This window comes from Mizuhopecten yessoensis, unplaced genomic scaffold, assembly GCF_002113885.1.
Source record: "Mizuhopecten yessoensis strain PY_sf001 unplaced genomic scaffold, ASM211388v2 scaffold9875, whole genome shotgun sequence".
NCBI classification, from domain to species: Eukaryota; Metazoa; Mollusca; class Bivalvia; order Pectinida; family Pectinidae; genus Mizuhopecten; species Mizuhopecten yessoensis.
In genome coordinates this window covers 121525-147261 of record NW_018408266.1, presented here as the reverse complement: position 1 = coordinate 147261, position 25737 = coordinate 121525, and the positions used below count along the sequence as shown (strand labels likewise).

Sequence of the window (25737 nt, the reverse complement as noted above, 5' to 3'; positions counted from 1 at the left end):
AGTTACAATGGGAATAACATATCACAAGTATTAACAATGAGAATATCCTATCTCCAGTGTTACAATGGGAATAGCATATATCTAGTGTAAGAATTGGAATAGCAGACCACAAGTGAAACAATGGGAATAGCAAAACAAGTGTTTCAATCGCGTCGTCAGATTCATTTTGGTCTCCCTGGTATCATTAAAAATGATATCGCAGACATGTTATTCTTGACAATATCGGATATCATACTAATTTGTTTTTTATCGCTTTATTTCCACTCTTTAGATACAGCAAATGGCTGCTCCTGTGGAGCGATCACTGAAATAACCAGCATATGTCAGGAGCAGAGCCAAGGCATTAAAGCTACGCTAAATATTCACTGCGGGGGTTTAAATAGTATTATAACTGACTCTAGCTCTCCAGATTCTTTTTTCAAAAGCTACAAACATCACAAGCCTTATCTTTGTAGAAATCTGTTCAGAATTTAACCAGACTTAAAACAGATACTCGAACTGACATGCGACTCATCAACACTAAAAGTGAACTCGGCATGGTAGGCATTGATGTAAGATGTCTGAAATTAAATTCTACTGTATAACCATGTATTTACGTTAACAGAGCATAACACGTGCACGGCTCATTTCTAATGAATCTCACAGCGCTGTCCAAAGTCATCGCACCATTGGACGTTCAGTACTAAACACGGATTGACCGTTAGTTTTCCATAAACTATAGATGGTGACCATGGGTGGTCAGCAATGTTTGTGACATATTTGTGATCTGTGTGCTTGTTTATAGGTGGTAAAAGGTAAGACTGAGTTCCGTCTTCTATCTGTCCGATGGTCGTAATTGTCCTAGATTAAATATACAGGCGTGTACAGATCACTGCCTGGGAATCGATACCATTGAGATCTAATCACCAGAGAAGTACCAGGATAAAACATTGCCAGGCAACTACGGCCGTCCAGATTTACTGAAGTGGCGCACACGGGAACGTATTAAGCTCTTGTGTGTGCTTCGATACGACCTGAACTTAAAACACATAAATGGAAGCATCCAGATACGAGTGTGTTGACGGAAGCAAAAACATTGATGAATGATCAATATCATCTTTAATATGAAACTTCGTTCCAAAATCACAACGTGACGTGGAGCTGAGAGGTTTTGATCACTAACTATTCCTGGAGTATACGCTATTATCACATTTGGTATCAGCCCAGTCGAGTTTGCTGATAACTCGTAGGCAGATTGGTGTCGAGGATATGCAGTGTCCGGATCTGTTTCCATTTCCACGTGAGTAACATTTTTCATGTGTATCAAAGTTAGAAAAAAGTAGTTGTAGTAAAACAAGAAATAGAAGTAACGGTGGTGGTGGCGATGGCGGCAGTTTTTGTAGTAGTAGTAGTAGTAGTAAAACGGCGCTAGTAGTAATATTATTGGTGTTGGTGATGATGGAGGTGGTTTTTGTAGTAGTAGTAGTATTATAAGTTATAGTAGTAACGGTACTAGTAGTGTTAGTATTGGTGGTGGTGTGATGGAGGTGGTTTTTGTAGTGTTAGTAGTATTATAAGTTATAGTAGTAACGGCGCTAGTAGTGTTAGTATTCGTGGTGATGGTGGTGTTGGTGGTGATGGTGTTGGTGGTTTTTGTAGTGGTAGTAGTATTATAAGTTATAGTAGTAACGGCGCTAGTAGTGTTAGTATTAGTGGTGATGATGGAGGTGGTTTTTGTAGTAGTAGTAGTAGTAGTAGTAGTAGTAGTAGTAGTAGTAGTAGTAGTAGTAGTAGTAGTAGTAGTAGTAGTAGTAGTAGTAGTATAGTAGTAGTAGTAGTAGTAGTAGTAGTAGTAGTAGTATAAGTTATAGTAGTAACGGCGCTAGTAGTGTTAGTATTCGTGGTGATGGTGGTGTTGGTGGTGATGGTGTTGGTGGTGATGGTGTTGGTGTTTTTTTGTAGTAGTAGTACTAGTAGTTATAGTTATAGCGATATAATTGGTGATTGTGGTGGCTGCGGTGATGGTTGTAGTGGTGGTGGTGGTTTTGTAGTAGTATAACAGTATCAGTAGTAGTAATAGTAACGACGTTGGTTTAGTGATAGAATTGGTGATTGTGGTGGCGGCGGTGATGGTACCTTTAGTAATAGTAACGGTGGTTGTGATTGTGGTTACGGTAATTTTGCAATCAATTTTCACTTTCCTTAAAAGAAAAACTGATCATGTTTTATGAAAACTCTCAAATGAACATGTTTTAATGCGACTAGGAAGGTTTTTGTGTAATGATAGATTCTTTTTTTCATTACAAAAAATAACGTCAAAGTGACGATAAGTTCAAATAAATCCAATTACGAGTTGTGTTGTGCTTAGATAGTTGAATAAGAATTGAATTGCCCCCACTGATATATGTGAGTCAATTAAAAGGAATTTGTTCACAATCTTCAGAGGTCGGTCAAGTGACGTCATTGTAATTTCTCTCCAAATCACGCTTGGTGTATTTGTTACAAAAGCAAAATGGTTTGATATACAACTTTTCTAATTTGTTTGTACATTTTTAAAGCTGTCAGCTCTAATTGATTACATGTTATTGTGAGCTAACGTTCATTCCAAGATTTCTTTTAAATACAATTATAGTTTGCGTCTAATGAAGGAATTGGTAATACTATCTGATGTTACTGAAATCGTGCCAGTAAACAAGGTCAGATAAGTTTGTACGTTACCCCGAAGCACACACAGTTTCCCCCGCATTTTGATGATAGTTATCAAATGTTTCTCCGGATAACGATTTCCGCTTGTTAGTCTGTATCTGACATTTTGAACAGAAGGGCTGTCTAAATTCCTTTGTTAACTATTCAGAGACTAGCGAGTGTAAAGCGAATCAGATAAAGTGGAAACAATTTGGAGTTATAAATAGATATATTTCCTCTGAGGTTAATGTATCTTGATTTCCTTGTCTTCTTTTGTCCCTTTGTCGTGACTTTGAGTTTTGATTTTGTTCCTATGTTAACGGTCTGGTATATTTTGTCCCTATGTTAACGGTCTGGTATATTTTGTCACTATGTTAACGGTCTGATATATTTTGTTCCTATGTTAACGCTCTGGTATATTTTGTCCCTATGTTAACGGTCTGGTATATTTTGTTCCTATGTTAACGGTCTGGTATATTTTGTCCCTATGTTAACGCTTTGATATATTTTGTCCCTATTTTAACGCTCTGATATATTTTGTTCCTATGTTAACTGTCTGGTATATTTTGTCATTATGTTGACGCTCTGATATATTTTGTTCCTATGTTAACGCTCTGATGTATTTTGTTCCTATGTTAACGGTCTGGAATATTTTGTCCCTATGTTAACGCTTTGATATATTTTGTCCCTATGTTAACGCTCTGATATATTTTGTTCCTATGTTAACGCTCTGGTATATTTTGTCCCTATGTTAACGGTCTGGTATATTTTGTTCCTATGTTAACGGTCTGGTATATTTTGTCCCTATGTTAACGCTTTGATATATTTTGTCCCTATGTTAACGCTCTGATATATTTTGTTCCTATGTTAACTGTCTGGTATATTTTGTCCTTATGTTGACGCTCTGATATATTTTGTTCCTATGTTAACGCTCTGATATATTTTGTTCCTATGTTGACTGTCTGGTATATTTTGTCCTTATGTTGACGCTCTGGTATATTTTGTTCCTATGTTAACGCTCTGGTATATTTTGTTCCTATTTTAACGCTCTGGTATATTTTGTTCCTACGTTAACGCTCTGGTATATTTTGTTCCTATGTTAACGGTCTGGTATATTTTGTCCCTATGTTAACGGTCTGGTATATTTTGTTCCTATGTTAACGGTCTGGTATATTTTGTCCCTACATGTATGTTGACGCTCTGGTATATTTTGTCCCTATGTTAACGGTCTGGTATATTTTGTCCCTATGTTAACGGGCTGGTATATTTTGTCCCTACATTTATGTTGACGCTCTGGTATATTTTGTCCCTATGTTAACGGTCTGGTATATTTTGTCCCTATGTTAACGCTTTGATATATTTTGTCCCTATGTTAAAGCTCTGATATATTTTGTTCCTATGTTAATGCTCTGATATATTTTGTTCCTATGTTAACACTCTGATATATTTTGTTCCTATGTTAATGCTCTGATATATTTTGTTCCTATGTTAACACTCTTGTATATTTTGTTCCTATGTTAACGCTCTGGTATATTTTGTTCCTATGTTCACGCTCTGGTATATTTTGTTCCTACGTTAACGCTCTGGTATATTTTGTTCCTATGTTAACGGTCTGGTATATTTTGTCCCTACATGTATGTTGACGCTCTGGTATATTTTGTCCCTATGTTAACGGTCTGGTATATTTTGTCCCTATGTTAACGGTCTGGTATATTTTGTCCCTACATGTATGTTGACGCTCTGGTATATTTTGTCCCTATGTTAACGGTCTGGTATATTTTGTCACTATGTTAACGGTCTGATATATTTTGTTCCTATGTTAACGCTCTGGTATATTTTGTTCCTAGGTTAACGCTCTGATATATTTTGTTCCTATGTTAACTGTCTGGAATATTTTGTCCTTATGTTGACGCTCTGATATATTTTGTTCCTATGTTAACGCTCTAATATATATTTTGTTCCTATGTTAATGCTCTGATATATTTTGTTCCTATGTTAACGCTCTAATATATATTTTGTTCCTATGTTAACGCTCTGATATGTTTTGTTCCTATGTTAACGATCTGATATATTTTGTCCCTATATTAACGCTCTGATATATTTTGTCCCTATGTTAACGCTCTGAGATAATTTCTCCCCATGTTGACGCTCTGGTATATTTTGTTTCTATGTTGACGCTCTGATATTTTTTGTTCCTATGTTAACGCTCTGATATATTTTGTTTCTGTGTTAACACTATATATATTTTGTTCCTATGTTAATGCTCTGATATATTTTGTTCCTATGTTAACGCTCTAATATATATTTTGTTCCTATGTTAATGCTCTGATATATTTTGTTCCTATGTTAACACTCTTGTATATTTTGTTCCTATGTTAACGCTCTGGTATATTTTGTTCCTAGGTTAACGCTCTGATATATTTTGTTCCTATGTTAACGCTCTAATATATATTTTGTTCCTATGTTAATGCTCTGATATATTTTGTTCCTATGTTAACGCTCTTATATATTTTGTTCCTATGTTAACGGTCTGGTATATTTTGTCATTATGTTGACGCTCTGATATATTTTGTTCCTATGTTAACGCTCTAATATATATTTTGTTCCTATGTTAATGCTCTGATATATTTTGTTCCTATGTTAACGCTCTAATATATATTTTGTTCCTATGTTAATGCTCTGATATATTTTGTCCCTATGTTAACGCTCTGATATATTTTGTCCCTATGTTAACGCTTTGATATATTTTGTCCCTATGTTAAAGCTCTGATATATTTTGTTCCTATGTTAACTGTCTGGTATATTTTGTCCTTATGTTGACGCTCTGGTATATTTTGTTCCTATGTTAACGCTCTGATATATTTTGTCCCTATGTTAACGCTCTGGTATATTTTGTCCCTATGTTAACGCTCCGATATATTTTGTTCCTATGTTAACGCTCCGATATATTTTGTTCCTATGTTAACGCTCCGATATATTTTGTTCCTATGTTAACGCTCTGATATATTTTGTTTCTGTGTTAACACTATATATATTTTGTTCCTATGTTAATGCTCTGATATATTTTGTTCCTATGTTAACACTCTGATATATTTTGTTCCTATGTTAATGCTCTGATATATTTTGTTCCTATGTTAACACTCTTGTATATTTTGTTCCTATGTTAACGCTCTGATATATTTTGTTTCTGTGTTAACACTATATATATTTTGTTCCTATGTTAATGCTCTGATATATTTTGTTCCTATGTTAACACTCTTGTATATTTTGTTCCTATGTTAACGCTCTGGTATATTTTGTTCCTAGGTTAACGCTCTGATATATTTTGTTCCTATGTTAATGCTCTGATATATTTTGTCCCTATGTTAACGCTCTGAGATAATTTCTCCCTATGTTGACGCTCTGGTATATTTTGTTTCTATGTTGACGCTCTGATATTTTTTGTTCCTATGTTAACGCTCTGATATATTTTGTTTCTATGTTAACGCTCTGGTATATTTTGTTCCTATGTTCACGCTCTGGTATATTTTGTTCCTACGTTAACGCTCTGATATATTTTGTTCCTATGTTAACTGTCTGGAATATTTTGTCCTTATGTTGACGCTCTGATATATTTTGTTCCTATGTTAACGCTCTAATATATATTTTGTTCCTATGTTAATGCTCTGATATATTTTGTTCCTATGTTAACACTCTTGTATATTTTGTTCCTATGTTAACGCTCTGGTATATTTTGTTCCTATGTTAACGCTCTGATATATTTTGTTTCTGTGTTAACGCTCTTGTATATTTTGTTCCTATGTTAACGCTTGGCTATATTTTGTTCCTATGTTAATGCTCTGATATATTTTGTTCCTATGTTAACACTCTGATATATTTTGTTCCTATGTTAAGGCTCTAATATATATTTTGTTCCTATGTTAACGCTCTGATATATTTTGTCCCTATGTTCCCCCCTCGATATATTTTGTCCCTATGTTAACGCTTGGATATATTTTGTCCCTATGTTAACGCTTGGATATATTTTGTCCCTATGTTAACGCTTCGATATATTTTGTCCCTATGTTAACGCTTGGATATATTTTGTCCCTATGTTAACGCTTGGATATATTTTGTCCCTATGTTAACGCTTCGATATATTTTGTCCCTATGTTAACGCTTGGATATATTTTGTCCCTATGTTAACGCTTGGATATATTTTGTCCCTATGTTAACGCTCTGATATATTTTGTTTCTTTGTTAACTCTCTTGTATATTTTGTTCCTATGTTAATGCTCTGATATTTTTTGTTCCTATGTTAACGCTCTGATATATTTTGTTCCTAAGTTAACTCTCTGAGATATTTTGTCCCTATGTAAACGCTCTGATATATTTTGTCCCTATGTTCCCCCCTCGATATATTTTGTCCCTATGTTAACGCTCTAATATATTTTGTTTCTGTGTTAACACTCCTGTATATTTTGTTCCTATGTTAACGCTTGGGTATATTTTGTTCCTATGTTAATGCTCTGATATATTTTGTTCCTATGTTAACACTCTGATATATTTTGTTCCTATGTTAACACTCTGATATATTTTGTTCCTATGTTAAGGCTCTAATATATATTTTGTTCCTATGTTAACGCTCTAATATATATTTTGTTCCTATGTTAATGCTCTGATATTTTTTGTTCCTATGTTAATGCTCTGATATTTTTTGTTCCTATGTTAATGCTCTGATATTTTTTGTTCCTATGTTAACGCTCTGATATGTTTTGTTCCTATGTTAACGATCTGATATATTTTGTCCCTATGTTAACGCTCTGATATATTTTGTCCCTATGTTAACGCTTTGATATATTTTGTCCCTATGTTAACGCTCTGGTTTATTTTGTTCCTATGTTAACGCGCTGATATAATTTCTCCTTTTGTTGACGCTCTGATATATTTTGTTCCTATGTTAAAGCTCTGATATATTTTGTCCCTATGTTAACGCTCTGGTATATTTTGTCCCTATGTTAACGCTCCGATATATTTTGTTCCTATGTTAACGCTCCGATATATTTTGTTCCTATGTTAACGCTCTGATATATTTTGTTCCTTAGTTAACTCTCTGATATATTTTGTTCCTATGTTAACGCTCTGGTATATTTTGTTTCTATGTTAACGCTCTGATATATTTTGTTCATGGTTAACGCTCTTGTATATTTTGTTCCTATGTTAATGCTCTGATATTTTTTGTTCCTATGTTAACGCTCTGATATATTTTGTTTCTGTGTTAACACTCTTGTATATTTTGTTCCTATGTTAACGCTCTGATATATTTTGTTCCTGTGTTAACGCTCTGGTATATTTTGTTCCTATGAAAACGCTCTGATATATTTTATTCCTGTGTTATCGCTCTTGTATATTTTGTTCCTATGTTAACGCTTGGGTATATTTTGTTCCTATGTTAATGCTCTGATATTTTTTGTTCCTATGTTGACGCTATGGGATATCTTGTCGCTGTTTTGACGCTATGGTATATTTCTTGTCATTGTGTGTTTACCCTGTAGTATATATTCTGCTACAGAAAAGGTGTTTCGTCCTCCTGCATCGACACATTTGTCCTTTTTATACGCCCGTCGAAGACGGGGACGTATTATGTTATCACGTGAGCGGGCGGGCGGTCGGGCGGGCGGGCGATGTCCGCTCGATATCTCGAGTAATTATTAACGGATTAACTTCAAACTTCACAACAAGGTTAATTACCATGAAACCTCGGACAAGTTCGATAACCGCCATTATCCGACCATAATTTCTGGAGTTATGCCCCTTTACTTGCCGAAACAGTGTCCGCTCGATATCTCGAGTAATTATTAACGGATTAACTTCAAACTTCACAACAAGGTTAATTACCATGAAACCTCGGACAAGTTCGATAACCGCCATTATCCGACCATAATTTGTGGAGTTATGCCCCTTTATGGACTTGCCGAAACAGTGTCCGCTCGATATCTCGAGTAATTATTAACGGATTAACTTCAAACTTCACAACAAGGTTAATTACCATGAAACCTCGGACAAGTTCGATAACCGCCATTATCCGACCATAATTTGTGGAGTTATGCCCCTTTATGGACTTGCCGAAACAGTGTCCGCTCGATATCTCGAGTAATTATTAACGGATTAACTTCAAACTTCACAACAAGGTTAATTACCATGAAACCTCGGACAAGTTCGATAACCGCCATTATCCGACCATAATTTGTGGAGTTATGCCCCTTTATGGACTTGCCGAAACAGTGTCCGCTCGATATCTCGAGTAATTATTAACGGATTAACTTCAAACTTCACAACAAGGTTAATTACCATGAAACCTCGGACAAGTTCGATAACCGCCATTATCCGACCATAATTTGTGGAGTTATGCCCCTTTATGGACTTGCCGAAACAGTGTCCGCTCGATATCTCGAGTAATTATTAACGGATTAACTTCAAACTTCACAACAAGGTTAATTACCATGAAACCTCGGACAAGTTCGATAACCGCCATTATCCGACCATAATTTGTGGAGTTATGCCCCTTTATGGACTTGCCGAAACAGTGTCCGCTCGATATCTCGAGTAATTATTAACGGATTAACTTCAAACTTCACAACAAGGTTAATTACCATGAAACCTCGGACAAGTTCGATAACCGCCATTATCCGACCATAATTTGTGGAGTTATGCCCCTTTATGGACTTGCCGAAACAGTGTCCGCTCGATATCTCGAGTAATTATTAACGGATTAACTTCAAACTTCACAACAAGGTTAATTACCATGAAACCTCGGACAAGTTCGATAACCGCCATTATCCGACCATAATTTGTGGAGTTATGCCCCTTTATGGACTTGCCGAAACAGTGTCCGCTCGATATCTCGAGTAATTATTAACGGATTAACTTCAAACTTCACAACAAGGTTAATTACCATGAAACCTCGGACAAGTTCGATAACCGCCATTATCCGACCATAATTTGTGGAGTTATGCCCCTTTATGGACTTGCCGAAACAGTGTCCGCTCGATATCTCGAGTAATTATTAACGGATTAACTTCAAACTTCACAACAAGGTTAATTACCATGAAACCTCGGACAAGTTCGATAACCGCCATTATCCGACCATAATTTGTGGAGTTATGCCCCTTTATGGACTTGCCGAAACAGTGTCCGCTCGATATCTCGAGTAATTATTAACGGATTAACTTCAAACTTCACAACAAGGTTAATTACCATGAAACCACGGACAAGTTTGATAACCGCCATTATCCGACCGTAATTACTGGAGTTATTACCCTTGGTTTCATTAATGCGATGCATGCGTTCCATGATGTTGTATTGCACTCATTGATCTACCAGTTATGTTGAATGATTTCTCTTTTAATATCAATTACTCACCAATACTTCATATATTTCAATCATACAAACAACTGCTCATTCAATGTGTGACGGGCGTATTATATACCGCTCGCGGTAACCTTGTGTGTTATACTATGGCATAGTTTGTTTTCTTATGTTGACGCTTGATTCCGATTTGTTCTTTGGTGTTGAGGCTATTTTTTTCATTAATGTTGGATGCACAAGTTTTTTTTTCATTAAATAATGACGCTAGCATGTGTTTTGGTCTTTTGTGTTATCACCATAATTATCTTTGTCCTTGTGTGGTGAAGCTAGGACGTATTTTGTCAATATGTGTGCTGATAGTATATGGTGTCCTTGTGTGTTTACGATGTAGGATATCCTGTCTGTGTGCTGAAGCTATGGCATACTTCGTTTCGGCTCTATTAGGCTGGCTATAACGTTGTCAATTCAACTCGTTGATCAGATCGCTGTAACATATCAATTTTGTGAAGCACCATCTTTACTAGGCAAGGCGATGTACAGTTTCGCTGTTATTCCAATATCTGAATCAATTTCCTGTTGACAACTGCTTTCATTTATTTTCTTGAAAGGACCATTGCACGTGCGTTTCTGACAGACACATATAGCTGTTGCGTGTTAATTAGCCCTCTTCTGCTATTTGCCATGCATGAGAGCAATTTAGGCGTTAAGACTTGCACTCGTCCATTAGGGATCAGGAACAAATATTGATTTTTGATATTTGAGTTCATGAACTGGAGCTAATTTACTAAAACCATCATTATTCCATCCCAATTTCCAACATGTTTTGTACAAAAAACTTGCGATGTTTGGTGGAAGTAAAGTAGGAATTCAATTTTCATGTGAATGTGAAACTATTAGCTAATGTTTTTAACACGTCTCATCGAAAACGACCGAAGTTATCCATTGCTAATGTGTCAATGGCGTGTTGAAAGCAAAAAAACTTAACATTAACAACATTTGTATGCTGAAACACATTATCACAGTTTTCAGGGTTTTTTTGTTTTTTTTTATTATATGTTTGACATGTGCCGATTTATTAAATTCTACAAGGAAACAACGACATGAAATCCATCGAAACAAAACGAGAATTTAACAAAAATGTTGAAACGATCAATCATCATTTGTATTGTAATGATGCTATCACAACCATACGTCATCATATGGGGTGATCAACTTTTATTTTGCGGATTTTTCTGGTAAAATGTCCGTAATACATATTGCAATGGTACAGATGAATTAGTGAAAATTCCTTAGCCTTTTGCAAGATGTATTTTCCGATGTAAAATCGCGAAAAAATACCTACGAAAAAACCTTCGTGGAATGTCTGGAAATATATTGGCTATTTATATTAATGTTTTCTTTACTACGCTTTCGTTAACACGCATTAAAGTCAACAGACAACTATTTGCTTATATAAATGGATGTTGCAACATTTTCATTCCTTATCGATAATTCAAGTTGTTATGACTGCACATTTGAATACGCATTCTTTCAAAATTACAGTTTTATTCAAAATGAAATCTGGAATCTATTAGTTTCAACCTTGTTATCGATTAAGCGATAAGACCCATGAAATCTTTATTCCAACGCAAAAGGTAAACCATTAGAAATAATCCGTTCTTTTAGCTGATTCGTGTTCACGTGATAGCCTTATCACATCTTTGATTATTCTGTATTGAAAAAATCTTTAATTGTCAATATTATTTGTTTTTTGCTCAGACTTTCGACAGTATTTTTTACAAACATGATGATATATACACATAAACCTCCCATGAAAGAACAAATATATAGACGCCGCTTAGATGTCATTCTATAGCAAAGGATGCAAATGTGAAAACTCATTTATTGCCCGTCAATAAATGGTGTAATTTGAAATTATTTTTCATTTTGGGCGGTCGGGAGGGGCGGTCGGGAGGGACAGTTGATAACGCAATCCTCTTTTAACAAGATGACCGGGACGCATTCCATCATCTGTCGTGAAACGACAAAAGGTTTCCTGGCCGACTACGTAGTATTTTTCCTGGCACTCTAGATACCCCCGGTGAGATTTAATCATGGAAAACATGAGTGATTAACATTAGTTGATAAAACTTGTTTATCAATTGTTGCAAAATAAACAAGTATATCTTTATGATTTTCTGTAAACAATTAAAAAGAGATAAAATACTTTGTGGATTATTTTATTTTTCCCGAATATCTTTCAAGCACTATATATAGAACATATTTTCTAGAATGTTTCTGTTCCAAATTCCAAAATTAATTAACCAAAATAAGATTTTGCTTATTTTTATTTCACGGTAATGTTTGCCCCTTGATTATATACTTACAATGCCAAGCGTAAAACCCATAGCCTCAATATCTTTAAAGATTTCCGCCTCTCGCAAGCAAAAGTTACGTCCGACATGAAAACACTGCCAAAAGTCTTGATTAACTTAATTAAAAAATAAATAGCAATACAAGAACAAGTGATTATGTACGAATTAAAAAACAACAACAACATATTTTGACCATTGTACGTTAAGGTGCAGTGTTCAAAACAAGCATACATTTCACCACATGATAACGACTCAAACGTCATCCAAATCGAACTCATTTTATTTTGAGACATTCATCAATCATTTAAGTTGAAATTGCATTCTTACTGTTTAATTAGGTCTCTGGAGTGTTTATCAAAATATTTGACAATTTGTTATCAAATTTGGGACGCTTATTCAATCTTCCATTTTTATTGATTTACAACAAAGAGTGGCTGTCCAAATATTCGCCAATTTGGGTGTTTCGGGGCTTCATCAAATATTCGTTCATCTTAATTTTATAAACGTGCCATAGCAATCATGAAACTCCTGGAATGTTTGAAGTTTTTACTTTATTGATTTAGAATTTGTGGAAAACGAAGAAACTAGAACATATCTCGGTGCGTGTCACCTAAAGCGAAAGTGAAGTAGAAAGCGTAAATAAATACAGAAAAATCTACAGTGTTATTTACAGTATTTCAACCGACCGATTTTACTAAGTTTACTTTACACCAGGGATAATAAAACGGAACGATGATCCAATTCCTTTCATTTTAAATTAAGATATATATACATTGTATATGTGTGTATAAGTGTTTTGACCTGGATAAACGAGATTGTGAAAACTACTTAATTTCCATTATCTTCCCAAACGAGAAGTACAATTTACCATATACTTCTCCTCTTAAGCCCCATTTCAAGCCATTAGCCTTCAATTTAATGATAAGGGTTACCTCACTTTCAATCTATATGACAATTTCCCAATTTTAAATATTCCTTTAGTGTTAAACTTCATTTCTTTATATTCACACAAAGAGCTTTTTCACGTTGTCACCATAGCAACAACATCCTCAACAATAATATCTTTCTTGCTTACAACCTGTAAACAATAGAGCTTGATAATGCCCATGGACGTAATATTGTCTCGGGATATTTGAAGCAAGTTTTTTTTTCAAGTGTAATCATGTCAGTCGAGATTGTACGAGTTCCAAAGAATGTAGAAAACGACCAAAAAGATACGAAACCTCAACATATGTCGATTCCTGTTTAACAATGTATTGGTTTGACATGAAATTATTATTGACAATTTTGCACTAGAGGATGCTGAACCTGCATTGCCGTAACCTATTGGCCGTTATATAGTTTTTATTTTATTTTTCCCGAACATCTGTAAAGCACTATATAGAGAACATTTTTTCTACAATGGTTCTGTTCCAAATACCAAAATTAATTAACCAAAATAACTCTACATATTTAAGGTTTTGCTTCTTTTTTATTTCACGGTAATGTTTGCCCCTTGATTTTATACTAACTATGCCAAGCGTGAAACCCATAGCCTCAATATTTAAAATATAAGAGACAGCTGGGACAGCTACCAAATACCTCACATGAGCGCCAAAGTATCTTTAAAGATTTCCGCCTCTCGCTAGCAAAAGTTACGTCCGACATGAAGGCACTGCCAAAAGTCTTGATCATCTTAATCAAGAAATAAATAGCAATACAAGAAAAAGTGATTATGTACGAATTGAAAAAAACCCACACATATTTTGACCATTGTACGTTAAGGTGCAGTGTTCAAAACAAGCATACATTTCACCACATGATAACGACTCAAACGTCATCCAAATCGAACTCATTTTATTTTGAGGCATTCATCAATCATTTAAGTTGAAATTGCATAACATTTTCCAAAGAGATGTTCATCTCTCTTTTTTTAATTTTTGCTGTTCAATTAGGTCTCTGGAGTGTTTATCAAAATAGTTGACAATTTGTTATCAAATTAGGGACGCTAATCCAATCTTCCATTTTTATTGATTTACAACAAAGAGTGGCTGTCCAAATATTAACCAATTTGGGTGTTTCGGGGCTTCATCAAATATTTGTTCATTACTCCTTCGTCTTAATTTTATAAACGTGCCATAGCAATCATGAAACCCCTGGAATTTTTGACGTTTTTACTTTATTGATTTAGAATTTGTGGAAAACGAAGAAACTAGAACATATCTCGGTGCGTGTCACCTAAAGCGAAAGTGAAGTAGAAAGCGTAAATAAATACAGAAAAATCTACAGTGTTATTTACAGTATTTCAACCGACCGATTTTTACTAAGTTTACTTTACACCAGGGATAATAAAACGGAACGATGATCCAATTCCTTTCATTTTAAATTAAGATATATATACATTGTATATGTGTGTATAAGTGTTTAGACCTTGATAAACGAGATTGTGAAAACTACTTAATTTCCATTATCTTCCCAAACGAGAAGTACAATTTACCATATACTTCTCCTCTTAAGCCCCATTTCAAGCCATTAACCTTCAATCTAATGACAATTTCCCCATATTTAAAATTCCTTTAGGGTTAAACTTCATTTCTTCATACACACACAAAGAGCTTTTACATGTCATACGATAATAAAAAGGATTCGGGGACCCGTGTCAAACACGTCTGAAACTGTAAACTTATAGTACTCATATAATATTTATGTCCTCATTTTGGTTGTGATCTCGCTATTTTATTAAACCAAACATGCCTGATCGTGGTAATGATACTTTATCTAAGTATGATGTGACGATTTAAAGACCGTTTTCGCGTTGTCACCATAGCAACAGCATCCTCAACAATACTATTATTCTTGCTTCTCAAAACTCCTATTACAACCAGTAAACAATTGAGCTTGATAATACCCATGGACGTAATATTGTCTCGGGATATTTGAAGCAACGTTATTTTTCAAGTGTAATCATGTCAGTCGAGATTGTGCGAGGTCCAAAGAATGTAGAAAACGACCAAAAAGATACGAAACCTCAACAAATGTCGATTCCTGTTTAACAACGTATTGGTTTGACATGGAATTATTATTGACAATTTTGTACTTCAGGATACTGAACCTGCATTGCCGTAACTATTGGCCGTTAAATAGTCCCAGAACAGTAATGAATATACATCTGTTACCCCGAACAATAAAAGCTTGCTGACATTAATGTCAACGTTAAACCGTCAAACCAATCAAAACCAATCATTTTGCTAACATATACGGCGAAAATTGTCTTTGGCCTAATTACCACAATTTGAAAATGTCCCCGAATAGTTGTTAATGCAAATAAACAAGGGCAATATTCAATCACAGGGTAGTAAAACTCGTTTTTGAGCACACAACGCATGTGTATTTATGATAATGTATCTTGTTTATATATAAATCATGATCACCTAATTTCATATGTTCTTGATTGCTGATAGATATACGAGCTCGGTATTGTTTTGATAAATGCTATTTATATGCTTCCAACTGTCAAATACTGTAAAGGTCCATTAACGTTGTAACGAATTTGTTGTGTTGGAATTAAGGATAATGTGTACAAATATATGCACTATGGTGTTTATCTGATAAGTTCTCTGAAATGTAGTTACAGTAAAAACTGCTTGAGAGACCATCTCTAATTAAAGACCACATATGCATGTGTTAAAGAACCACTTTTTAAACACATACAACCACATGCAATAAGATAAATATAGATATGGATCTGGACCACTCTTTGATAGTTGTTCACTTCGTATGGGGTAAATTACAGGGTGCAACCTTTTTTTACTTAAATTTTCTTTGATGAAGACGTCATCTCTTTTGCTCAAAATTACCATTTGGAATGCGAATTTCCATTATCTAACAGGAGCAGTGCGATGGTGGAATGGTATATGTATGATAGGCCATTCTCATATGTGGAATGCCCTTTGTATTACCCAGAAATATTTTCCCATTCGAGACTTATTTTGAGGAAAATGCTTTTTTTTTCAATTAAATTATCAAAACCATGCATGTGAAAGGCAGTTAATATTGCCTACGTGGTATCTCAAGGATGATTAGATAATTTGTAAAGGGCGCTTAAAAGATTAATGTAACACACATGCATAGGCTGTTGCACTGTAAAAGTGTGTTAATAATTGCGGCATGCCAAAAAAAGTATTAGACTGCATCTTACAAATAATTTATTTCATCCTTCTAGGACACTTTGGTAGTGATAGGGGCCAACAATTTAGAAATAAAATTGGTCTAAACTACTGTTGAAACCGAAAGGGATGTGCGTAAAACACCATTAATGTATAAATTTCAAAATTTAGAAAGATACTGGTTAATTTTAAACGTGCATAATATAAACCGAGCGACTACTAAAAAGATATAACGGTGGCTATCAAGGTAACGGCACTCCTCGGGTCTTAAACGAGCAGTAGCATTCCAAAAGCATCATACAAATCCGGATTGTATTTACCCTTATCATACCATATTAAAGAAATGTTTAATACAATCCTTACAGATGTATTTGACATTCAAGTCGCTAGGGAGCTCCACAGCTAGACATCATCCCGATAAATCAATAATGTCCAAACCTGGTATCATGCTTATATTGATAACCTCCCCTTGTAACAAATGTAGAACCTGTTAATGGGACATTTCCATGCTATACGTGATAGACGATTGGTGCGCCCTCTAGAGATAAGGACATTATGAAGGTGTCGTGTAGGGAAGACAAAATAATATGGCAATATCAATTCTTTTCTTGCCTCCAATAACAAGATTATTTGAATGAACAAATACAACTCATTTCGTTTTAATTAAAATGTCGACGTGAAGTCATGCTTTGAAATAGACCGTAAGAGGCTTTGGATAATGATAATATCGCTGTAATAGTCCAGTTGTCCATTTTTTTAGCGGTGAATCATTTTAACATGGGCTTTCGACGGGGATCTTGAAGTTTGCCTTTCGATTGGGTGTCCCCTTGATTCCTTTAGGTTCAAGTTTATTTCAACGAAATATATCATTGTTAATCGAATATTAAAGTATTTCCCATTTAGAATGCTATGTATGTTTAACTCGTATGGCATAATACTTCCATAATTGTACTTGTGCCTCGCGCTCGTAACACATTGACATTACACCACACTCATGAAATATTTACATGGAAAGAAACGGGCAACCACCCATTCTTTATGTTTAATGCTTTGTTTTAATGTATAACAATGATCTGCATAAATGATTTTTCATGATGAGGATCATTGTCGGAATTTGAAGACGTAATCATCATGGTATGCTGTATTTTCGATAATGCTTATAATCGTCTATAAGTGTACATTGTTGTTTTGTTGTCATTACCCCAGTTCTCACTATGAGGACGTTGGATTTGACCTAGATGGTGCCGTTGATGAAGCATAACATATTTACACTTGGAACACTTGGTTTTATTCTCCTTGTACTTTTTGAGAGGTCCCTATGGGAATCTTTTCTTTTACTCATATTTGGTCCTAGTTCAAATTACAGTTTTGCTAACACTTTTGCATTCTCATGTTGTTTATTAGGGATGTGTTCACATTCGATGTAGCCATTATGTTGTCTACGAATAGTTCTATACACTTTTCACTTGTTAATAGCAAAACCATTTTAAGAATTTGCGAACTTGTGACAACAAATCAATAATTTTCTTCTACAAGTCAGTTTAGCTACTGGATGTCATATTTATGACCTTCGAAACTGCAAGTATAGAACAAACCGAATTAGTTGCAGGAACGTTCTTTTGTTCGTCTGAAAAATAAAATGGTCAATGCTTTCTTTCCCGTGAATCAGATGCATGGTCTATTTTCGGTGAACAACAGGGACAGAGAAGCTAATGGTTCTAATCACGTTTGACTCCCGCGAGACTAAGCTCAATATACCGTTATACAGATTGATGAAGTTAAGTAGAGGGGTTGTGCTCTTTAGAGCGGTTTATGTCGAAAAGAAAGCAAAAATAAATCCGGTATAAAGAAAACAAAACGATTGTCTAATACTACCTGAACGTCAATGCGGTTAACGTTAAAGTGTGTCTGCGAATTAAACGAGTGTAAGGATGCTCTTACCAAAGCCAAAAATGTAGCTATGAGTAAGAAACCGGGTTGACAATAGCTTTGATAAATCCATTCTAAAAAGAAAATCATTACCTTGTGTAACTATTTTCTGAAAGACATCACTAACAGTGATTTGGTAGAAGAAATACCATAATCAAGCTTCGGTTATATCCAAAACGAAATTAAGGGGAAATTTCTGTATATTAGAAAAAAACTACAGTTGAATTTTCTAGGTTTTTTTTAGCCTGCAATAGGACAGGGATCTTTAAATGGCTCAATGAACCTATCTACTCAAGTATTGATATCCATACAGTTACTGTGTCAACACTATTGTCCTCCTTTATATACCTTTATATGAAAGTGCCAATAACAACAAGCGTTTTACTAGTTTTAAAGGGTGATATTAACGTACTTTTAAATGTAACTACAGTATGTAATCAACCGTCAAATAATGTCAGTCGTCAACTGTTTATTATATTGCATTAAAATATTTATGTAACATTGTGCATGCTTTTAACCCATTGACTAAAATACATTTTTCTTGCATAACACAGACGACCTCATCACATTGGGTATTAATAAAATGCTGGGCCGCGTTACGTAATACAAGCGTAATTTGTTTACCGTCCGCCGTCCTAGAGCATTGTAAGATAAAATCTGTTGTTTAAAATAAATGTAATAACATAAAACGTGTAATATTCCGCAAATCAAGTTTTGAAAATAAACTATATTTTGTGTTTTTTGCAAGGACGTCAAACGGAAATTTCGATGGATAACCTACTACGAAAATATTGACTAAAAGGGAAAAAGATAATTACAATGAATGACGTAATATACCATTTAGCCCTCAGGAAGTATATATCTAATGATACCGAACTCTGTTTCGTCGTCATTAAGTTTAAAAACCCCATCGCCATGGAAACTGATGATATCATGATTTATAATATTGCCACACGTACAACGCTACCAAGCTGATATCGTATAACCGTTGTCTCTGTTTGCAGGGTAAACGATAGACGGATGACATGGACAACTTTACTACCACGACGGAAGCCCCAATTGCCATTCATACAGACCAGATATGGGGACGCCACCAGTTCCTTCATGAAAGTCCGGGTCTTGCCATTCCGTGTATCGTTGTGCTTGCTTTCGCGTCTTTTGTAGGGACTCTCGGAAACGTACTAGTGATCGTGGCTGTAGCCACACAGAAGTCATTGCAGAACAAGGAGTCTACATTCATTGTCAACCTCGCCATATCGGATCTGTATATCACAACTGTAGCCGACCCTATGGGTATAGTAGGTAAGTGATTCAACAGAGTATACTTCAGTATATGTGTAATAGGTAAGATACCATATGCGTACATTAACATTTTCTTTGAACAACCTTTTAAATAAACCTACTATCAGAATGGTGTTAAGGTTGAATATCTCTTCGTTGTTTTAAACGTTAAATTTACCACGCAAATCTAGCAGCTCCTTCATCCTTAAAAAATGACCCTTCTAATAAAACACGAATAAACTGAATGGTCCTTATAAGTTTAGAAATTATTGGAAATGGATTTAGAAAAGTATAAAACGGAATGGCATTGCTTCACTTTGTGTATTTTTCGTCATTTGTTATACACAACAACAGGAAAACATGATGATATTGCTCAAAACCCTGACAATAAGTGCAAACACCTCTTTCACGCATAGTAAGGTGTTTTGTTTTGTGATGCAAAATCGTTTGGAGGGATTTTTCCCTTGGGCATCCTGTAGGTTCAGCAAATGCCATTTTTAAGAAATGACACCAGAATGAAGTGGCTCGGGATGTCGTAAAAGGGAATAAATACACTTATCAATATTAGAGCAACGTTTTAGTAACCGTCCGCGTAATAACATAGACGTGAAATTAACCTGAATAAAGCACGAAACTGAATACCGGACGGAAAAATCAATTGAACCTTTTAACGCTTCCGTTCCTCATCACGATTTTATGGTAAATATCCGACCAACGTCGTCATGATATTGTCAGTAAAATAACGGATAAAAAATATATTGATCCGTGTATTGCAAATGTATAACAACAAAACGATGGGACTTGTTTGTATGTGTGTGACACAAATGAGCAAGATTCATAAATACCAACTTATTAATTAGGTTGCGATGACGATTTCTATTCAACTATCAAATCAAAGTTTCCAAAATCATTGTTATCATTGTTGTTTGGTCGCTTGGAAGTGGGTACGTTATGGCGAATGCTCACACTTACAGATTGAAATTGCTTGGTTTAGGTGGAATCATCCCCAGTTGATATCTCTGGCTTTTTAGTTTCTTTGTAAACGGAACAAATCGATGTAAAAATCCTGATAAATAGAAAACTGGAAATACAAACGACAATATTACGCAGTGTCAATACACAACGCCACAATAAACCGCAGTTTCATATACAAACACCGACCAAAAATATATACCATAGCGACACCAGAACATTAAATATACCGCAGTGTCATACAAGAACACAAAAAAAGTATTTCATAGCGTAAACCCACAAGTTAAAAATATACTTCAACATCAGCACACAAGTTCAAAATAATAGAATGTCAACACACAGGTAAAACATACCATCGAGTCAATACAAATGGAAAATATCCCAGTGTCAACATGCAAGGATATAAGATACGTACATCACAGAGTCAACACATACAAACAACGTATACCAAAACATACTATTCCACAGTGTCAATGCAAAAAGACAAATGATATTTCGCTGATAAAACAAAACAGAAGAACAACATAAACCAAAGCGTCAACCCACAATGACAACTTATATCACAGCATCAACAATCGAAGACTAATTATACTACAGCGTCAACACACTCGGTCAGAACTCGAGTCGAAACGATTTTTCAATACATTTTTCGATATTTATATATAGGAATCTTATCCAGCCATCTTCCAAAACTTTTACATGAAGAAATTGCAAATTTACACACAACGCAATAAACATAATTATTTTATCTTGAATAAATTACCGACATATATATATCCGTTTATGAGTATTTGCCTATAAATCATTCGTTTAGGTACATCAGTACAGTTGTAATAGATACGATTTAAAAACCTAAAAAATAAATGACTCGTGAATTACTGTGAAACTCTCCATAGATGTAAGGCGTCTTATATTTCTTAATGGATAGTGAATATAATTCAGACAAATTTCCTTAAATGAAATTTTATCAAATACTTCAAGTAATGAACTTATTCTAATGTTTATCTGTGCTTTACTTCCACGCGCATGTATGCAAATGGCCGTTGTTTTCATGAAATTGACAACATCTTGACAATTTTCCCAAAACAAGATATTGGTCAACGAAGTTAAACGCTTTACATGTACAATATCTGAACTTTAAGATTCGGACAGGAATGCATCTAGATAAGCTGAGTTAATTGAAATCTTGGTCATTACCGATTGTAATATTGATCGCTCTATTTTAATCAAATAACACTGAATTCAAATTTCTGTTAGAAATAATTCTATAACTACGTAACATTGATAAGGGGCTGTTTGTTCATATCTTCAACCATACTTAGATCATGTGTTCTGATGTACCTGACTTGGCAGGTATTGATATTACGTACAGTACAGTAAACAGTCCTGCTATCGGCTGTGTATACACATGTAGGGGATGTAGCTCAGTGGTAGAGCGTTCGCTTCGCATGTGAAAGGCCCCGGGTTCAATCCCCGGCATCTCCAAACTTTTTATCTTACATTTTTTTAACTTATGATATAAGCAAGAAGTCAAATACATATTGTTTTGTGTATGCTATTTTGTTTTAACATAACGCAATTTTTATGTTCTATAAATGATACATTCCTATTTTCAAGCTTGCTAATATTCTTATTTTCCTTATATACCTACCGATGGCGTGTTTCACCGTTATAAAGAGAAGTTATAACTGATACGAGTTTTGAGCAGTTCCGACTTCTGCGGAAATTTACAGAACATAAAAACGTCATTCCTAGAATGCTATAACGCTCTTAGTCACGTAATGAAAAATGGAATTGAGGTTTCAATGACACGAAACTTTGTTCCAAAAATAGCAATCATTAATATAACCATGTATTGTTACTGACAGCATTTTAAACCAGCAACTGATGCAAAGTTTCATGTTACCTGTCAATTCAATACGGTTCTTAACAGAAACAAAATTATATACTTAAGAATTTAAAACTTTTTGTTTTTATTGATGAAATAAAAAAAGTAAATAAAAAAAATATCATTGAAATACTACAGTAGTGTATCTTTCTCATGATAAATCGACATCGATATGGCAGGTTGTAATTAGGTGTAATAGATTCATTAACGCAAAACGTTAAAATTTCAGCCAAGCTTGAAGGCGAACAGTTCTTCGACAGTATTCCCGGACTGTGCCAGACCATTGCCTCCATCTGTACTGTATCCTGTATAGTTTCCCTGGGGTCTATCGCGTGCCTAAGCTTCAACAGGTATATTCACATATGCCACAATCGCCACTACAACCGGATATTCACCGGCCGGAACTGCGTCATCATATGTGGCGCCCTTTATGTCGTCGGTATTACAATGGTGCTTCTCAATCTGACTGGAATAGGTGACCACGGCTTCGACCGTAAGAGTTTAGAGTGTATCTGGGATAGAATGGCTACGTTTCCATATACTGTGGTGTTCTCGGTAACTCTCGTCTGGGTACCGGTTCTTGTGACAGGAATTTCATACATCAATTTGTACATTTATGTGTTAAACAGTCAGAAACGAGTTCAACAATATTCAACGATGACACCAACATCTGAAAACAAGGATCATGATAAAAACGAAAGTGAAAAGACAAATCATCCAGACAACCATTCAAACCAACCCTTTATACACAGGATTTCTGTTCGGAAGTCACTTCATCTCGCCCGGACTATATTTGTAGTGTACGCTGTGTTCTCAATTTGTTGGATCCCATTCGCCATTTTAATGGTCGTTGACACGCACAATACATTCGCCCATGCCGTCCATTTGTATATTACAGTTTTTGCGCATCTACATCCCTCACTTAACTGGCTGGTCTATTACGCCACGAACAAGAAGTTTGCAGTTGCCTTCGACAAACTTCTGTTTATGAACAAATGGGTTCCCCGACTACGACCGGCTGTACCATCACTACATATCACAGCATCCCACACGCGAGAATGTCACAGTCAACAGTAAAACAAGTACAACTGCATCTGTACATTGTAATATGCTGTTGGAAACACTATAGTTCTCAGAAACAGCGGATTTAATCAATGAAGGCAGCCATAAATTATATTTTTAGGAGGATAAATACATGACACTCCCCATTCCATTGATATTCTTTGTAAATTCCCATAAGTGACATGTTACATACTGTTTATGTATATAGAATTTATGGGTTGTGAAACGTCAATATCACCTCTAATATTTCAAATAAGCATACCTATTGTATATTAAAAAAAAATCTTTGTGTAAAGTTTATTTATGGTTTTAGATTAAACTTTGTTAAATTGATAATTACAAAATAAGCATCTTTCAATGTATTAATTTCTATATGATCTGGAACTGGTTGCTGTTAAATAATAATAAATGTCTATTAATCATACAAAGACCACATTCTATCTATTACCTATTTGATTTGAGTTACTGAGTATGGGTAAAATATAAGTACTGAAGTTGATGTCTTAAAACTTGAACTGTGTTATTTATCCGCCATTTCTCTTTTGTACAACCCTTATTGGAATGACATTATAATGCTATTTCTGAATCTGTTTATTGATTTTGCTCACCATTTTGTTGTTTAAACACTGTCTAAAAGAAAATTGGTTCGTTTGAGAAAAATGTGCTGATATATCTAATTTGATTATAGGGGCCAGAAGCACTAGCCTGTGTCTCGGGGTAGGTATCGATTTCATGCGAACCAATCTATATCCGATTATGTTTATCTTGCTGATTTATTTCGATATAAATAGTTTGTTTATTGGATATGTTTTCCCCGGAGTAAAACAACAATGTACAGGCTATCGTGTTCAGGACATCATGGAGCACATTGTGCGACGGTGTTACGTTTAAGTAAACAGATTAGTGAAATCTGATTCCGGTGTTTTATTGAATTAATCTGTACTCTTCGTGATTCATATTGAAAACGGATATCAGGCATCATGATAAACATTTGAACTTGGAAGAGTTCGTAATGGTCGGTATCGACGGAGTAAGGTAAAAATGATGAAGATGAAGAGTGCAGAAAAATTACATAAAATAACATCCAAGGGGGAAAATTGGCGGCACGAAATACAAATTTCCCTGAAGAACGAAAATGATTTTTTTTTTATGAAAGATTCCTATACTCCAATCAATCTCACAAGAGTTGACACGTGCTAAAAATATCAAAATAAGGAAAACGCCGTATCATCAACTATAACCGAATACCAATATGCAAACAAAACTTGTGGACAGGGAGAACTAATTGAAATATCTTGTGGTACAAAGGTATAAGAGATCACAAAAAAACTGACGATTTCGAATCTTGGTTAGAACTTTCTCTAATGAGGCACACATGATTTGTTTTCTTCTGCAAACATTTAAAACAGATTGCAAGGTAGTTTGTAGAACCTTTCATTTCTTGACCTGGGTGTTGGGGAGAAGTAGTATTTTATCTAAAATGTTCTTGTATCTTCATTATCGGATATGCATGATTGCATGGTGACGTGACGGTTTCTGCTGCTGAAACCTCGTTTTTTATATTTAACCAGTCATGTATTGTAGAATGAAAATGGGTTCTTACAGCGGTTTATCCTTACCTTTTTTCGCCAGCATAAACCGTCGGTATCGCAGCCGTACACTCCTGGCCGTAGCAACCAACGGTTTAAGCAACCCTACATGATGTTATATGTGCGTTCTCCTATTATAACAGCCATTATAAAATGTGCTATACAGGTCTGATAAAATGTGAAACTTAAATAATAAAAATTACTTGTTACATTTCATAGGATAAGTAGATTTCGCCAGGTTCAAAATATGAGCACAATGTGTTTACACCAAATTTGTTATATGCTGTTAATATATATATATGAGACAGTATAGTTGTGTTAATACCGACATAAGGAAAATCCTCAATATACGGTCAAGAGAGAAGATTTTTCACACTAAAAATGGCGAACTCTAGAACAGATGAACATGTGTAACCGGTCAAATTGGACAGAAAAAATGATATTATGTTTAGGTTAGTTTCGTGTCGTATTGCGATATCAGGAGAGAGAATAATAAGGAGATAACA

General features: G+C 34.9%; 1 protein-coding gene and 1 non-coding gene across 2 annotated transcripts; both read left to right on the top strand.

Moving 5' to 3' along the window:
- The first annotated feature begins 826 nt into the window (after positions 1–826).
- LOC110458961 (melatonin receptor type 1B-B-like) lies at positions 827–25717 on the top strand. Its single transcript, XM_021510957.1, has 3 exons — positions 827–1279; positions 19444–19741; positions 22810–25717. The coding sequence occupies exons 2-3, from the start codon at positions 19465–19467 to the stop codon at positions 23655–23657; spliced, it is 1125 nt and encodes a 374-aa protein (XP_021366632.1). The 5' UTR covers positions 827–1279; positions 19444–19464; the 3' UTR covers positions 23658–25717.
- Trnaa-cgc lies at positions 22106–22177 on the top strand. The gene has a single exon. It is a non-coding gene; the product is annotated as a tRNA-Ala (tRNA).
- Positions 25718–25737: the final 20 nt, after the last annotated feature.

Excerpts from the sequence above, each read along its gene's own strand:
- LOC110458961 (XM_021510957.1), top strand. The coding sequence starts at position 19,465 with ATGGACAACTTTACTACCACGACGGAAGCCCCAATTGCCATTCATACA. Across the intron at positions 19,742-22,809 it reads CGACCCTATGGGTATAGTAG|CCAAGCTTGAAGGCGAACAG; the intron begins GTAAGTGATTCA and ends TTAAAATTTCAG.